This window comes from Lissotriton helveticus, chromosome 7 (assembly GCF_964261635.1).
Source record: "Lissotriton helveticus chromosome 7, aLisHel1.1, whole genome shotgun sequence".
NCBI classification, from domain to species: domain Eukaryota; kingdom Metazoa; phylum Chordata; class Amphibia; order Caudata; family Salamandridae; genus Lissotriton; species Lissotriton helveticus.
The window spans coordinates 1,249,783,790-1,249,801,800 of record NC_136068.1 but is presented as its reverse complement, the minus strand read 5'-3'; the positions used below and the strand labels follow the sequence as shown (position 1 = coordinate 1,249,801,800).

Here is an 18,011-nt window from a genome sequence, read left to right as displayed (position 1 = left end):
ACGGCTCCCCCCGATCGGGAATCCAAGAGGTATGAACAGTTTTGAAAAAAGATGTTCTCCTCACTGAGTTTGGGGTTGCGGTCCGTTAACACCGTGTGCCTCTTGGGCCGTTATACCCACTCTCTGTGGGACACGGTCGCGGTCGTGCTGTCACAATGTCCGGAGGAGGCCCGGACTAAACTCGCCCAAGCCCTTACGGAGGGTGGAGATGCGGCACAGTACTCCATCCGGTGTGGGCTGGATACAACGGACTCGCTGGGTAGAGCGATGGCAACGACGGTGGCGATTTGTCGCCACGCCTGGCTGAGGTCCGCCAACTTTTCGGCTGATGTCCAAAACACCCTTACGGACATGCCGTTTGATGGCCGTCGCCTCTTTGGCGATAAGGCAGACAGTGCGCTTGAGCGCTTTAAGGACTCCAGGGCTACAGCCAAGTCCTTGGGCCTGTCGGCCCCGCGGCAGCAATCTGCTGCCTTTCGCCCCTTTTGTGGCCAAGGAAGGGGCGCCCCCACATGTCCTGCCAGCCACGGGCGTGGTAACCGCCGTGGCGGTGCCCGGGGACAACGGCGAAGCCAGTCCACATCTACCCCTGCAGCATCCGCCTCAAAGACCTCCTAGTCCGAGCTTTCAGGCCCACGTGACGCCAGTCGGGGGCAGGGTTCGCCATCACCTCCTCCACTGGCGCAACATCACATCGGACAGGTGGGTGCTGCAAATCGTCCGAAGGGGCTACTCCCTCCCCTTCGCGGCGACCCCTCCAGCCATGCCACCGCAGCACCACCGCGTGTCGGGGGATCACTTGAATCTTCTGCGAGAGGAAGTTGCGGCCCCTTTGGCCAAGGGGGCCATCAAGCGTGTTCCTGGGCCAGAAGTAGGGTGTGGTTGATACTCCCACTACTTTCTGGTTCCCAAGAAGGGCAAAGGGGGCCTACGCCCTATCTTGGACCTGCGGAACGTCAACGGCTTCCTCCGGAAGGAGAGGTTCAAGATGCTGACACTGGCTCAGGTCTTAGCTGCCCTGGACCCGGGAGACTGGATGGTAGCGTTGGACTTGCAGGACACTTATTTCCACATCCCCGTCCTGCCGGCCCACCGGCGCTACCTGCGGTTCACGGTAGGCCACGAGCACTTTCAGTTTACTGTGCTCCCCTTCGGCCTTATCAGCACCCCACGGGTGTTCACGAAAGTGATGGCGGTGGACGCAGCTCATCTGTGCAGGTTAGGGGTTTCAGTCTTCCCCTACCTCGACGACTGGTTGTTGAAGGCGGGCTCGCCCCAGACAGTATTCAGCCACCCCCAGACTACGGCCGACCTCCTGCACCTGCTGGGGTTCTCCATCAATGTGCCGAAGTCGCACCTGTGTCCTTCTCAGAAGCTCCTCTTCATCGGAGTGGTTCTAGACTCAGCGCAGTTTCGGGTTTATCCTCCCGAACAGCAGGTTCGGGATATTCAGGCTCTGATTCCGATCTTTCAGCCTTTATCCTGAGTCTCGGTCAGGTTGACGCTGCGGCTTCTGGGCTGATGGCCTCCTGCATCCTTCTGGTGCATCACGCCAGGTGGCGGATGCGGGCTCTGCAGTGGGACCTGAAGTTTCAGTGGGCCCAGCATCAGGGCAACTTGTCTGACCATGTCTTGATCTCGGAGGACACTGCAAGACAGTTGCAGTGGTGGCTCACGGACCGCGATAGGGTCAGAGGCAGATGCCTCTCCCTACCCCAACCGGAGCACGTAGTTGTGACGGACGCGTCCCTCCAGGGCTGGGGAGGCCATATGGGAGAGGCGGAGATCAACGGCCTCTGGTCTCCGGCGGAGTCCCGGCTCCATATAAACCTTCTGGAGGTGCGGGCGATCCGGCTTGCACTGAAGGCCTTCCTCCCCTCTGTCCGGGGGAGTGTAGTGCAGGTGTTCACGGACAACACCACCGCCATGTGGTACTGCAACAAACAGGGCGGGGTGGGGTCGTGGACCCTATGCCAGGAGGCTCTGAGCCTCTGGCAGTGGCTGGAACATCAGGGCGTCACCCTGGTGGTTTAACACTTGGCAGGTTCCCTGAACGCCAGGGCGGACGAACTCAGCCGTCGGTGCATGATGGATCACGAATGGCGTCTGAACTCGGACGTGGCGCACGGCCTCTTTCAGCAGTGGGGAGAGCCTTGGTTAGATCTATTCACCACCGAAGAGAACGCACAATGTCATCAGTTCTGTGCGTTGGAATTTCCAAGGCGGCACTCGCTCGGAGACGCTTTTTGTCGCGAGTGGAGTTGCGGTCTGTTGTACTCCTTTCCGCCTATACCACTTCTGCCCAGAGTGCTGAAGAAGATCAGGCGCGACCGGGCCCAAGTCATCCTTGTGGCTCCGGACTGGGCACGGAGGTTCTGGTATCCCGAGCTACTCAGCATGTCTGTCGATCCCCCAATTCGTCTGCCCCTTCGGGAGGACCTTCTTTTGCAGCAGCAGGGGACGGTCCTCCACCCCAGTGAAGTAGTGTGGCTCACTGGTTAGAGGTGGCAGACCCGAGAGCAGAGGACGGCCCGGGACCAGGGTTCGATTCCCGGCGCGGCAGGTTTCTGGACCAGGGTCAGCGGACTTGATAATTCTCTCGCCTCGGTGCCCACTCTGATCAGTGATCACACTCGGCAACTCTGGGCATTAGCTTGCCTCATCTTCACTAACGGCCCCACCAGACCGCCGGGGATGCCTGGTCTCACCCTGGAGATACCCATTAAGGGACCATCTCTCAGGGAAGCCAGGAAGGGTTTCGCAGCGGTCGAAGCGCCTTGGGACCCTACGGGTAAGTAGTGCGCTATATAAATGCCTATACATTTACATACATTTACACCCGAACCTGTCCAGTCTCCACTTACATGCGTGGAGATTGAGTGGCGGCAGTTGAGGCCATTTGACTTGCCTCCTGAAGTCTGTAAAGTCATTCTGGCAGCCAAGCGTCCCTCCACAAAATCGGTACACGCCTGAAGGTGGAACAAATTTGTGGCATGGTGCACAGCAAAGGCTGTGGATCCGTTTCTGCCCCTCTTTCAGAGGTTCTCCTCTTCTTTCTTTCCCAGCAGGGCTCTGCTCTAGGCACTCTGAAGGGCTACCTCTCGGCCATTTCCGCCTTCTTAAGGCTACCTGATCAGCCCTCTTTGTTCAAGTCCCCGGTTGTAAATAGGTTTTTGAAGGGCATCACTCATATGTTTCCTCCAGTTCCTTTCGTGATGCTCAGTGGGACTTGAACCTTGTTCTAACTTTTCTGATGTGCGCTCCCTTTGAGCCACTTCATAACTGTCCTCTTCGCCTCCTTACTCTGAAGACCGCTTTCCTAGCTGCCATCACCTCTGCCAGGAGAGTGAGTGAGCTCCAAACCCTTTCTTCTAAGCCTCCTTTCCTTTCAGTCCATCCGGACAAAGTTGTGTTGCGGACGCGACCCTCTTTCCTGCCCAAGGTGGTCACAGCCTTCCTCATCGGGCAGTCCATCACTTTGCTCACCTTCTTTCCGCCTCCGTATCCCTCGAAAGAGGAAGAGAGGCTCCACCGTCTGGACCCAAAACGTGCGCTCTCATTCTATTTGGATTGCACACGCCAGTTCCGGGTGGATTACCAACTCTCTGTTGGTTATGTGGGCGCTAAGAAGGGACGGGCGGTGCACAAACGAACAATTTCTTGATGGGTCGTCTTGTGCTTCAAGGCTTGTTACTCTTTGGCTCGAAAGGAGCCACCTGTGGGGCTTGTGCCCATTCCACACGGGCCACGGCGGCTACTACTGCCCTGGGCTGAGGAGTCCCCTTGCAGGACATCTGTCAGGCGGCTTTGAAGACACTACTGCCTGGACAGCCAAGTCCGGAGAGATGGGTTTTTCGGCCGTTCCGTTCTCCAGGACTTTCTGGTGTGATCATTGGTTCGCAGACCCACCACCGGGGTTGGTATTGCTGGGGAATCTATTCTAAGTTAAGGAATCTAATACTAACCTGTTTCTTTCAGATGCACAAGTTACTTACCTTCGGTAACGATATATCTGTAAGAAACAGTAGTTAGTATTAGATTCCTTACCGCCCCACCCATCCTCCCCGTTCTGCGAACCGATATCTAGGGTTAAGGTCATCCCCTTTCAGGGCCCTAGTTGCATGGCACCAGTGTTGGTTTTTATTATGGCTCTGCGCTTCTGACGCGGAAAAGCTGTGTATAAGAACTGACGTCAGCGCACGAGGGCGGAGTCTAAGTACTCCGGTAACATCATCCCGCCGACAACAACGCAGACGACGGACGCGGAGCTGCAGACGACGCCTACCAACGCGCAAGGGTACTGCTACGCAAAGTTTCCGGATCCAGTCTGATGCCTGGGGATATTCTAAGGTAAGGAATCTAATACTAACTACTGTTTCTTACAGATATATCGTTACCGAAGGTAAGTAACTTGTGCTTCTGGTATCTCGAGCTACTCAGCATGGTGATCGATCCCCCGATCTGACTGCCTCTTCGGGATGATCTTCTGTCGCAGCAGCAGGGGACGGTCCTCCACCCGAACCTGTCCAGCCTCCACCTCCTTGCGTGCAGATTGAGCGGCGACAGTTGATAGCTTCCTCACGAAATCTGTGATGTTATTCTGGCAGCCAGGCATCCCTCCACTAAAACGGTATATGCCTCCAAGTGGAACAAATTTGTGGCATGGTGCACAGCAAAGGCTGTGGACCCCCTTTCTGGCCCTCTTTCCGAGGTCCTTCTGTTCCTTCTCTCTTTGGCCCAGCAGGGCTCTGCTCTGGGCGCTATCAAAGGTTATCTTTCAGCAATCTGCGCCTTTCTACGGCTTCCAGATCAGCCTTCTCTTTTTAAGTGCCCGGTTTCCTCCCATGCCTTTCATAATGCCTCAGTAGGTCTTAAATCTTGTCTTGACCTTTCTGATGTGCGCTCCCCTTGAGCCCCTTAATAACTGTCCATTACATCTTCTCACTCTCAACAGGACTTTCCTGGTAGCAATCATCTCTGCTAGAAGAGTGTGTGAGCTCCAGGCTCTTTCTTCTAACCCTCCTTTCCTTTCTGTTCATCCGGACAAGGTGGTTTTAAGGACCCGTCCTTCTTTTCTGCCAAAGGTTGTCACGCCCTTCCACATCGGGCAGACCATCACTCTGCCCACCTTCTTTCCGCCTCTGCATCCTTCAAAAGAGGAAGAGAGGCTCCACCGTCTGGACCGAAAACGTGCGCTCTTGTTCTATCTGAAGTGCACACAACAGTTCTGGGTGGATGACCAGCTCTTTGTTGGCTACGTGGGCGCTTAAAAAGGTCGGGCGGTGCACAAACGGACCATCTCTCGGTGGGTCGTTCTGTGCATCAAAGCATGTTACTCGTTGTCTAAGAAGGAGCCTCCTGTGGGGCTGAGTGCCCTTTCTACCAGGGCAACGGCAGCCACTACTGACTTGGGACGCGGCATTCCCTTGCAGGATATTAGTCAGGCAGCTACGTGGGCCTCGCTGCATACGTTTACCAAGCGTTACTGCCTTGACAGTCAAGTCCGGAGACAAAACTTCTTTGGCTCTGTTGTTCTCTATGACTTTCTGGTGTCATCTTGTTTGCAGACTCACCACCGGGGTTGGTATTGTTGGGGTATCTAATCTAAGGTAAGGAATCTTTCACTAACGTGTCTCTTTCAGATGCGCAAGTTACTACTTGTGTAACGATACATCTGTAAGAGACATTAGTTAGTGGTACATTCCTTACCTCCCCACCCATCCGCCCTGTTCTGCGAACTGATTTCTATGGTTAAGGTCATCCCTTTCAGGGCCCTAGTTTAATGGCACCAGTGTTCAGTTTCTTGCATGTCTCTGCGTTCCTGGCGCGGATAGTCGTGTACAGAACTGACGCCAGCACGCATGGGTGGCGCCTAAGTAGTCTCCGTGATGTTATCTCGGCGCATACGACGCCAGCGACGGACGCAGAGCCGCACAGCGGGTTACTGCTGACGAAAAACTTTCCGGATCCAGTCTGAATCCTGGGGATATTCTAAGGTAAGGAGTCTATCACTAACTAATGTCTCTTACAGATATAGCGTTACACATGTAGTAACTTGTGCTGCAGGTATTCCAAACCATAAAAGGCCCACCATTTATCCCACATATCTTGTCTTTATCGGGGCATCCCCATAGCGCATATAATGAGGTTCCATTTTTGCGATCCAGTCCGTCTCATTGCACCAGGCCACTAACATGGGCGGGGTGGTGGAGTTTCAGGCCTGTGCTGTCTCTTTTAGTAATGAGCATACCTAGGCTGATCAATAGAGCCTCCTCTCTTCTCCCACTCACATCCTCCATCAGTCCCAGAATCACTGCACGAGGGGAGAGGTCTTGGGGCTGCTCCAGAATTCAGGCAAGGGTTAGGAATATAGTGGCCCAATATTTTGCAATCACCAGGCAAAACTGAATCATATGGAAAAATGGTGTGCTCTCCTCGGTACACCACATGCACGCAGGGAAGCATGGTGCTATTCTCTCCACATCAGTTTCAGTGTCAAGTAATTAATATGCAAGTTTTTTAACTGAATCAGCCCGAGCCTGGAGGATATTTCCAGCTCTCTTGGTGCCTTCAGAACTCCCTCACTCAGTGTTTTCTAGTAGGCCCACCATGCCTCCTTTCTGACCTTGGCAAAGAGATCGGGTGAATTAATTACTATGGATTTATAATCTCTCCCCCTCTGGCCCACCTTCCTTCCACAGCTATCCCATAAGCAGGTTGGCCTCCAAAGGGCTGAAGTAATGTTGTCTTTTTACATGTGGGGGAAATGCTGTAAATGGGAAAATCTTGAACGCAAAGGGAATTCAATCATCTTTCAGATGTGTTCTTGTACTCCTGTTTCTGTCATGTTTCAGATGAATTGGAATGGACTGGATTTAAACTGCCCTTACATATTTCATAGTAGACTATGGACTATATTAAAATTGACTCCTAATGCTCATCATTAATAGTGTTTTTTCCGGGAGAAGATATATTGATTTGCTTTTTTGTGTTTGTTTTCAAAGCTCTGGTGTGCTGTTGGGGTCAACCTGTCTGGAGGGAAGACAAGAGACGGAGGTTCAATTGTAGGGGCAAGTGTGTTTTACAGTGATGTTCCTGGTCCAGATGCACAAGGCAACAGGCTGAAAAATGGATCTCAAAGTAGTTTAGACAGACTAGACCAAGAACTCACGGTAAGTTAATTTGTATAAAGCTATGGGTCTGATCCTTTTGCTTAATTGTAGTTCATTGGACTGATTTCCTGTGGATCTGAATGTATGATGTTCCGTAGTAAAACATTGTCGCAGTTGCTTGCAAAGGTAACCTTGTGTTTGTTGGTATGGTGTCGCTGTAGACTCATATACTCTGCATACTCCTGCCATGTAGTGTTGGCTCTGGAGCTGTGCAAGTAGTTTTTCTTCAAAGAAGTCTTTTGAGTCACAAGGTCGAGTGACTCCTTCTTTTCTGTCTTCAACAGTATTGTTATTCTCCAACTCCAATTAAAAACACTGTGTATTTTACTCCGTTCGCCTGAAGCCCCTTCGGGAAGTGCCCTCCAGGGCTTACTTTCTCCCCAGTCTTCCCGAAAATGCTTCACTGGTAATGGAACACATGGCCTCTCAGTTCTGGCCCCGTTGCAATGCACAGAACCCTCACACACACCAACACTCTGTGTGCAACTTTGTTGTAAATGAATTTAGGACCCTAGTGTAATTTTCCCGATTCATGCCCATATATAGGTATAAATCACCCTATCCTTATATAGGCATAGAAATCATAACCATATTTAGACTTAGCCTATGCAGTCCAAATACGGCATGGCTACTTCCACTAGTTCCGAAAATCCACAACGATTTCTTGGAAAAACCCGCCTTCAGCAGTCAGGGACTTCCCCTTGCTTGAATATTGATTTATCCAAGAACTCATGGAGTTTTCAAAGAACGGAGTCTTTGATGACGTTATTATGTCCAAACTTACGTCAAACTCGGCACCTTCAAGGTATAAATATGCCCACACTTGCCTAGGCAAACACACAGTGGTTTGGAGCAGTTCAACTATCTACTTGCCCAACGCATCTCGCTGAAGCAAGTGCCGAAGGAAGCCGACCCTCCAGCAGATGTACTGAGAGACGCTGTCTTTTCTCTGGCCGAGAAATCCAGCTCCAGTGTTTCCAGGCTACCCTTGCGGGTTGCTGGGAAATCGAGTCCTGAGAGAGAGATACAAGACCTCCATCATTCTGAAACCAAGGTACGGAGCTGATTAAAGCCTTAGAGAATTCTTGGATAGATTCTTGGCAAAGAATACTTAAACTAAGCTACACCTTACTTACTTCTTCCCTCGTACTAGACCTAGGTTAGGTACACCGGGGTAGGCGTATTTTAAAAGCACCAGTTGAGTACTTTTAGTCTATATTTATCAATGTATATATTTTATGTATTTTATGGCTTAGAAACCATATCATGCTTTTACAGTATTATTTTGTAATACTCTTCGTACTGTACGCATTATAATTTGCCACCAGTATTACGATTGTAGCAGTTCATTTCTTCTGCATTAGAAAGAAGACTGTTCAATAAATACCCTTTTATTGAAAACGCCCGTCTCTCTATTGCTCTGCACCTCTGTTGAAACGAAGCATGCACGATTGACTGAGTGAAATAACTATCTATTGTTTCCGTGACTCTAGAGATATATTTCTTGTTCTTGGGAAATAAAGTTGTCATGTTTATGTGGTTGTCAGAAACTAATCCCTTCTTGTTTATTCGAGAAAGTTTCAAGTGACCTCTGAGCTAGCTGTCACTCACAATTAAGTCTAATATATTCGGTAGAGACCTAGTCGACCTCAGTCCTATGTCTAAACTGCAGGATGTTTTATTTTAATGCGCAGAGCCTATTGGGAATATAAGAACTACTCTACAACTTGTGCTTGTCCCCCCGAGCACAACGAAGCGTTCTGCGATGCCTGCAAATCCCTCCACTCCAAAAAGTCTGTTCGGGATCGGAGAGCTTGTCACCTTGAGATCACAGAGCCACCAACAACACTCTCAACATCTTTGGTGAGGATTATGCCCAGGAGCAGCCATCGATTGACGAGGAGGGGCCTTGTCTATTGGTGAAAGTTCGGGCTCCGAGCTTGAAGAGGACTTTGAGATAGAAGACATTACCCCAGCTCACTAGCCTGTGAGTACACCTCTCCCTGCTCCCATCCACCAGCATGATCCTACCAAAAAGTATTTGGCACTGCTAGTCTCAAAATCTCAGGTCCCCTGCCACCACTGGTATATAGAAATGGTCAGCACCGAAAAACCATTACGGATCTCAGGCTTGGCACCAAAAGCACATGAGAAGTCGAAGCCATCTACTTCGGCTTCCTCGTACCGAGACCACCAACCCGCATTGAGTCGATCTTTGATACCAAGCCGACAGCCGCCATCTTCCACCTTGGCACCGAGTGCGCAGTCTACATCCAAGCCAAAAGCTTCTGACCCGAAGCAGACCAAGCTGTCCTCTAAGCTTATTTTCGACAACCAGGTGGAATCAATCCTGTACAAGTTGCAGGAGAAACTGGTCATGCGGCAGAAGAAAATCCATATCCAGGCTCATACTGGACGTATACTGGCTACACCTTCTTCTCCTCCATCATCTAAAAGGAGCTTACTTTTGAATAAGCTTTAGATATGCCAGTTTCTCCGAAAAGGAAGACTCTGTAGAAAGCTGCGAACCTTCCACCTCCCATACCAACGTCACCACCACCTTCAGCTCCACTTCCACCACTTTCACACACTCCTGTACCACCATCTCCTCCAGGAGAACCACTAGATGACTCATCACAAGGGTCTCCACAGTCATCACTGGTGGGTATGGGACAACTATGAAACAGATCCCCTGCTGACATCCTGCACGCCCTTCTCCTCCTGAAGATGCCCCCTCTTACCAGGAGGTTATATCAGCTGATTTTCATAATGTGGAACTTTATAAGGAGCCATTAAAGGGTGACTGCCTCTTTGACATGCTTTCCACCACACATAGGGCTACTCTATACCTGCCCATGTGAAAAGGTATGCTTAGGCATACAGAGGACATTTTTAAAGACCCTATTAGGGCTAAGGTTGTCGCTCCTAGGGTAGATAAGAAATACAAATCCGCACCATCTGACCCTATTTACATTAGAGGTCAGTTACCCCCCAGACTCCCTAGTTATCACCACAGCACGCAAGTGTGCCAACTCTCAGGCCACCGGAGACACACTGCCTCCAGAAAAAAGAGAGTAAAAGGATAGATGCTGCAGGAAAAAGAGTTGCAGCTCAGGATGCCAACCATTGGCATATTACCATCTGGCAAGCTCTCTTAGCACTCTAACCGCGAAATGTAAGACCTGCTTCAATATCTCTCAAGGGAACACAAAAACGCGGTCAGCAGTTAGTGGCTGAAGGTACAATTATCACTAACCCATCTGAAAGAGACAATTAGTTAAAGATTCCTTACCTTAGAATTAGCCACAGGCGTCAGACTGGATCCGGAGAATTTTTCTTTAGCAGTACCGCTGCGCGTCGATCGACACCGCATCCGTTGTCGGCGTTGTGGTCGCCCGAATGTCATCGCAGTGTCTACTTAGACGCCGCCCCTGCGGGCTGACGTCAGTTCTTAATTTTTCCACGCCAGCCAGCGCAGATCTGGAGAGAGCAATACCCCTCAGCAATTTTTTGACTAAACTCTTTTTTCGACCTTTGTCAACGTCTTTTGTGAGTCTTCGACTCCTGGTAGCACAAGGTATGTCCCATCGTCGGACCTGCTTCAAGCCTTTTGACTCCTGTCACAAGTTGATGTCTGTTTGGGATCTGCACCTCGTGTGTCTCTGGTGCCTGGAGCGCGACAACGACCCGAAGTCGTGCTCTTGCTGCAGGGCAATGAATTTGATGTTTTTGCAGGAACGGTCCCAAAAGCTCTTGGAGGCCCGGCAGTCTGCTCCACGTCGTTCGAGGTCCCGGTCGAGAGGAAAGTCTCGGGAACACCATCACTCGTCATTGAAGACTTCGCACCCTTTGGGTAAGTTGAAGAACAAGAAGGTGAAAAAGCATCGTTGCTCTTCGCCTTCTCTCCGTTCGTCGGCGAAAGCGTCGTGGGACCAGGAGCGTAGTTGCTCTCCAGCTCCATCATCGGAGTCTGCTTCTGGAACGGCTCCGCGCTTCCCTCCTTTTCCCGGAGCCAGAGCGTACCCTGCCAAGCTTCGAGCCTTTTACAAGGCTCTTCATAGCATTTTGGGCAGCCCGACTCTGAAGGTGAGTCTTCGGGCCCCACGGACTTGTCTGGGGGCCCTGGGGCTTCGATGCCGGCGGCTCCGGCATCAGAGGGCACTCGTGGATCCAAGCCTGGATCTGGATTGGCACCGGTTGACGTCACAGTACCTTCCCCGGCGTCGATTCCAGTGACGATGCCCCCATGACCGGTTGTGCCCCCAACCGACGTCAACCCCAGCCTGACCCACGCCTTGGACCTGGTGCCGGACTGACGTCGCTAGACATCGGTACCGACACCAGAGGGTACTTTTGTACCATTGTTCATCCCTGGCATTCCCTATCGCCCTGAGTGGCAGCCAGAGGAGGGTGAGGAGGACTGGGAGGGGTCTAGGGGCCCTTAAGCTGAGCAGCTTGAGGACTGGTGAGCGAAACCGGGTGATGCCAGTGGTTTGGATACCTCCCCAGACCTGGGAATCCTCCCCCCCCCCCCCACCCCCTCCCCCACCGTGGCTACGGAGGAGGGTGCATCATACGCAGTGGTGTTGCGTAGTGCGACTCAGGCCTTAAACCTTGAGCTTCCTACGGTGGCGGTTAGGACTAACCTCCTGACTGAAGTGCTCAACCGGCGACAGCCTCTTCGGAGCCCCTTCTGTCGTTCAATGAAGCCCTTACAGACATCCTTTGGGGCACGTGGTCCAAGCCCAGCACAGGGGCTCCTTTGGACAGGATGATTGCCCGACGCCACCGCCTGTCCCGGGCGACCCACTTTTCCTCTCCCAAAACCCTACCCCCGTGAGCCTCGTCTTCTAGGCGCATTCCCTACTGCTCTCCTAGATAGGGAATCCAAGAAGCTGGACCACCTTGGGAAGAAGATCTTTTCTTCCGCCAACTTAGTGCTGCCGTCGGTGCACACCGCTTGCCTCTTGGGACGTTATTCCCATACGGTGTGGGATATGGTTGCGCAAGTACTGCCACGGTGCCCGGAGGAGGCCTGAGCCATTCTCACCCGCACCGTGGCAGAAGGTCGAGGCGCAGCTAAGTTTGCCATTCGGTATGGGCTGGATACCGCCGACTCTGTAGGCAGAACGGTTTCCATGTCAGTAGCCTTGAGGTGCTACACCTGGTTGCGGGATGTCCAATCCACTCTTTTGGATTTGCCCATTGATGGGGGTCGTCTGTTCGGCAACAAGGTGAACTCCGCTCTCGAGTGCTTCAAGGATTCTAGGGCTATAGTCAGAACCTTGGGCCTCGCAGCCACCTCTCGCCTGTCACGTTTCGCCATAGGTTACCCAGGCACACGAGGAATGACTGAGCGTGAATGAAAACTACATCGCCCAGAATGCTTAGGGGCGATGTCCTTTCTCTCTTTCCTTCCTGTCCTATACTTAACTCCTCCTGTACTAGAGTCCGGTGCTTGTCACCTGGCCGTAGGAGTAAGCTGTGATGTGCAGCTCTAGACCCTTCATATCAGCCTGAATAAGCCACCTCTGATCCTTACCCGTCTTCTTGGATTACTAGTGCACTGTGGTGCCTCTGGACACCGGCCGGCGCCTTTCCTCGACCGCGCATTGAACGTGCTGGGATCCGAGCTTAGCGCGGCCCGGCTTTCTCTTTATCTGCCGCTTTCTCGAAGGATATGTTTCGTCAGCTTTAAGGTAAGGCGCATGGGGCGCTGCCTTATCGCGTATCTAAACGCGCTGGATTTGCTTGCAGCTGCAAAAAACAACAAGTGATGGACTGAATGTGGATCAATGTCACACACTCCCCCAGTCAAAAGATCTGGGCCCAAATCCATCGTTTTTTTGCACTCCACACCACCCTGGGTCAGATAATGGCTTTATGCAAATCAGCTCTGACCCTGTTGCCCCATGGGAACAGTCCAGTCCGAACTACAACAGCCATATCTTTCCCAGACCGGAATCAAGCATCCGAGGACCGGACCGGTTTCGAGGTAACACCTCTCTTCAGCCCGGCTAGCTTGACTCCAAGTGGTGTGGAGTGCCTGGGACCCACGTCTGGGCATCCCCAGCGCACTTAGGGCGGCAATTGCAAAAAACAACAAGTGATGGACTGAATGTGGATCAATGTCACACACTCCCCCAGTCAAAAGATCTGGGCCCAAATCCATCGTTTTTTTGCACTCCACACCACCCTGGGTCAGATAATGGCTTTATGCAAATCAGCTCTGACCCTGTTGCCCCATGGGAACAGTCCAGTCCGAACTACAACAGCCATATCTTTCCCAGACCGGAATCAAGCATCCGAGGACCGGACCGGTTTCGAGGTAACACCTCTCTTCAGCCCGGCTAGCTTGACTCCAAGTGGTGTGGAGTGCCTGGGACCCACGTCTGGGCATCCCCAGCGCACTTAGGGCGGCAATTGCAAAAAACAACAAGTGATGGACTGAATGTGGATCAATGTCACACACTCCCCCAGTCAAAAGATCTGGGCCCAAATCCATCGTTTTTTTGCACTCCACACCACCCTGGGTCAGATAATGGCTTTATGCAAATCAGCTCTGACCCTGTTGCCCCATGGGAACAGTCCAGTCCGAACTACAACAGCCATATCTTTCCCAGACCGGAATCAAGCATCCGAGGACCGGACCGGAATCAAGCATCCGAGGACCGGACCGGTTTCGAGGTAACACCTCTCTTCAGCCCGGCTAGCTTGACTCCAAGTGGTGTGGAGTGCCTGGGACCCACGTCTGGGCATCCCCAGCGCACTTAGGGCGGCAATTGCAAAAAACAACAAGTGATGGACTGAATGTGGATCAATGTCACACACTCCCCCAGTCAAAAGATCTGGGCCCAAATCCATCGTTTTTTTGCACTCCACCCCACCCTGGGTCAGATAATGGCTTTATGCAAATCAGCTCTGACCCTGTTGCCCCATGGGAACAGTCCAGTCCGAACTACAACAGCCATATCTTTCCCAGACCGGAATCAAGCATCCGAGGACCGGACCGGTTTCGAGGTAACACCTCTCTTCAGCCCGGCTAGCTTGACTCCAAGTGGTGTGGAGTGCCTGGGACCCACGTCTGGGCATCCCCAGCGCACTTAGGGCGGCAATTGCAAAAAACAGTCAAGCTAGCCGGGCTGAAGAGAGGTGTTACCTCGAAACCGGTCCGGTCCTCGGATGCTTGATTCCGGTCTGGGAAAGATATGGCTGTTGTAGTTCGGACTGGACTGTTCCCATGGGGCAACAGGGTCAGAGCTGATTTGCATAAAGCCATTATCTGACCCAGGGTGGTGTGGAGTGCAAAAAAACGATGGATTTGGGCCCAGATCTTTTGACTGGGGGAGTGTGTGACATTGATCCACATTCAGTCCATCACTTGTTGTTTTTTGCAATTGCCGCCCTAAGTGCGCTGGGGATGCCCAGACGTGGGTCCCAGGCACTCCACACCACTTGGAGTCAAGCTAGCCGGGCTGAAGAGAGGTGTTACCTCGAAACCGGTCCGGTCCTCGGATGCTTGATTCCGGTCTGGGAAAGATATGGCTGTTGTAGTTCGGACTGGACTGTTCCCATGGGGCAACAGGGTCAGAGCTGATTTGCATAAAGCCATTATCTGACCCAGGGTGGTGTGGAGTGCAAAAAAACGATGGATTTGGGCCCAGATCTTTTGACTGGGGGAGTGTGTGACATTGATCCACATTCAGTCCATCACTTGTTGTTTTTTGCAATTGCCGCCCTAAGTGCGCTGGGGATGCCCAGACGTGGGTCCCAGGCACTCCACACCACTTGGAGTCAAGCTAGCCGGGCTGAAGAGAGGTGTTACCTCGAAACCGGTCCGGTCCTCGGATGCTTGATTCCGGTCTGGGAAAGATATGGCTGTTGTAGTTCGGACTGGACTGTTCCCATGGGGCAACAGGGTCAGAGCTGATTTGCATAAAGCCATTATCTGACCCAGGGTGGTGTGGAGTGCAAAAAAACGATGGATTTGGGCCCAGATCTTTTGACTGGGGGAGTGTGTGACATTGATCCACATTCAGTCCATCACTTGTTGTTTTTTGCAATTGCCGCCCTAAGTGCGCTGGGGATGCCCAGACGTGGGTCCCAGGCACTCCACACCACTTGGAGTCAAGCTAGCCGGGCTGAAGAGAGGTGTTACCTCGAAACCGGTCCGGTCCTCGGATGCTTGATTCCGGTCTGGGAAAGATATGGCTGTTGTAGTTCGGACTGGACTGTTCCCATGGGGCAACAGGGTCAGAGCTGATTTGCATAAAGCCATTATCTGACCCAGGGTGGTGTGGAGTGCAAAAAAACGATGGATTTGGGCCCAGATCTTTTGACTGGGGGAGTGTGTGACATTGATCCACATTCAGTCCATCACTTGTTGTTTTTTGCAATTGCCGCCCTAAGTGCGCTGGGGATGCCCAGACGTGGGTCCCAGGCACTCCACACCACTTGGAGTCAAGCTAGCCGGGCTGAAGAGAGGTGTTACCTCGAAACCGGTCCGGTCCTCGGATGCTTGATTCCGGTCTGGGAAAGATATGGCTGTTGTAGTTCGGACTGGACTGTTCCCATGGGGCAACAGGGTCAGAGCTGATTTGCATAAAGCCATTATCTGACCCAGGGTGGTGTGGAGTGCAAAAAAACGATGGATTTGGGCCCAGATCTTTTGACTGGGGGAGTGTGTGACATTGATCCACATTCAGTCCATCACTTGTTGTTTTTTGCAATTGCCGCCCTAAGTGCGCTGGGGATGCCCAGACGTGGGTCCCAGGCACTCCACACCACTTGGAGTCAAGCTAGCCGGGCTGAAGAGAGGTGTTACCTCGAAACCGGTCCGGTCCTCGGATGCTTGATTCCGGTCTGGGAAAGATATGGCTCTTGTAGTTCGGACTGGACTGTTCCCATGGGGCAACAGGGTCAGAGCTGATTTGCATAAAGCCATTATCTGACCCAGGGTGGTGTGGAGTGCAAAAAAACGATGGATTTGGGCCCAGATCTTTTGACTGGGGGAGTGTGTGACATTGATCCACATTCAGTCCATCACTTGTTGTTTTTTGCAATTGCCGCCCTAAGTGCGCTGGGGATGCCCAGACGTGGGTCCCAGGCACTCCACACCACTTGGAGTCAAGCTAGCCGGGCTGAAGAGAGGTGTTACCTCGAAACCGGTCCGGTCCTCGGATGCTTGATTCCGGTCTGGGAAAGATATGGCTGTTGTAGTTCGGACTGGACTGTTCCCATGGGGCAACAGGGTCAGAGCTGATTTGCATAAAGCCATTATCTGACCCAGGGTGGTGTGGAGTGCAAAAAAACGATGGATTTGGGCCCAGATCTTTTGACTGGGGGAGTGTGTGACATTGATCCACATTCAGTCCATCACTTGTTGTTTTTTGCAATTGCCGCCCTAAGTGCGCTGGGGATGCCCAGACGTGGGTCCCAGGCACTCCACACCACTTGGAGTCAAGCTAGCCGGGCTGAAGAGAGGTGTTACCTCGAAACCGGTCCGGTCCTCGGATGCTTGATTCCGGTCTGGGAAAGATATGGCTGTTGTAGTTCGGACTGGACTGTTCCCATGGGGCAACAGGGTCAGAGCTGATTTGCATAAAGCCATTATCTGACCCAGGGTGGTGTGGAGTGCAAAAAAACGATGGATTTGGGCCCAGATCTTTTGACTGGGGGAGTGTGTGACATTGATCCACATTCAGTCCATCACTTGTTGTTTTTTGCAATTGCCGCCCTAAGTGCGCTGGGGATGCCCAGACGTGGGTCCCAGGCACTCCACACCACTTGGAGTCAAGCTAGCCGGGCTGAAGAGAGGTGTTACCTCGAAACCGGTCCGGTCCTCGGATGCTTGATTCCGGTCTGGGAAAGATATGGCTGTTGTAGTTCGGACTGGACTGTTCCCATGGGGCAACAGGGTCAGAGCTGATTTGCATAAAGCCATTATCTGACCCAGGGTGGTGTGGAGTGCAAAAAAACGATGGATTTGGGCCCAGATCTTTTGACTGGGGGAGTGTGTGACATTGATCCACATTCAGTCCATCACTTGTTGTTTTTTGCAATTGCCGCCCTAAGTGCGCTGGGGATGCCCAGACGTGGGTCCCAGGCACTCCACACCACTTGGAGTCAAGCTAGCCGGGCTGAAGAGAGGTGTTACCTCGAAACCGGTCCGGTCCTCGGATGCTTGATTCCGGTCTGGGAAAGATATGGCTGTTGTAGTTCGGACTGGACTGTTCCCATGGGGCAACAGGGTCAGAGCTGATTTGCATAAAGCCATTATCTGACCCAGGGTGGTGTGGAGTGCAAAAAAACGATGGATTTGGGCCCAGATCTTTTGACTGGGGGAGTGTGTGACATTGATCCACATTCAGTCCATCACTTGTTGTTTTTTGCAATTGCCGCCCTAAGTGCGCTGGGGATGCCCAGACGTGGGTCCCAGGCACTCCACACCACTTGGAGTCAAGCTAGCCGGGCTGAAGAGAGGTGTTACCTCGAAACCGGTCCGGTCCTCGGATGCTTGATTCCGGTCTGGGAAAGATATGGCTGTTGTAGTTCGGACTGGACTGTTCCCATGGGGCAACAGGGTCAGAGCTGATTTGCATAAAGCCATTATCTGACCCAGGGTGGTGTGGAGTGCAGAAAAAAAACGATGGATTTGGGCCCAGATCTTTTGACTGGGGGAGTGTGTGACATTGATCCACATTCAGTCCATCACTTGTTGTTTTTTGCAATTGCCGCCCTAAGTGCGCTGGGGATGCCCAGACGTGGGTCCCAGGCACTCCACACCACTTGGAGTCAAGCTAGCCGGGCTGAAGAGAGGTGTTACCTCGAAACCGGTCC

At 52.3% G+C, this 18,011-nt stretch overlaps 1 protein-coding gene across 1 annotated transcript in view; it reads left to right on the top strand.

Annotated features, from left to right (window-relative positions):
* SPAG9 (sperm associated antigen 9) overlaps positions 1 to 18,011 on the top strand; it is a 2,066,870-nt gene that overhangs the window by 978,804 nt on the left and 1,070,055 nt on the right. Inside the window, exon 17 of the mRNA XM_078654422.1 lies at positions 7,005 to 7,172. Within this exon, the coding sequence (XP_078510548.1) occupies positions 7,005 to 7,172 (168 nt within the window). The remainder of the gene's footprint in view (positions 1 to 7,004; positions 7,173 to 18,011) is intronic.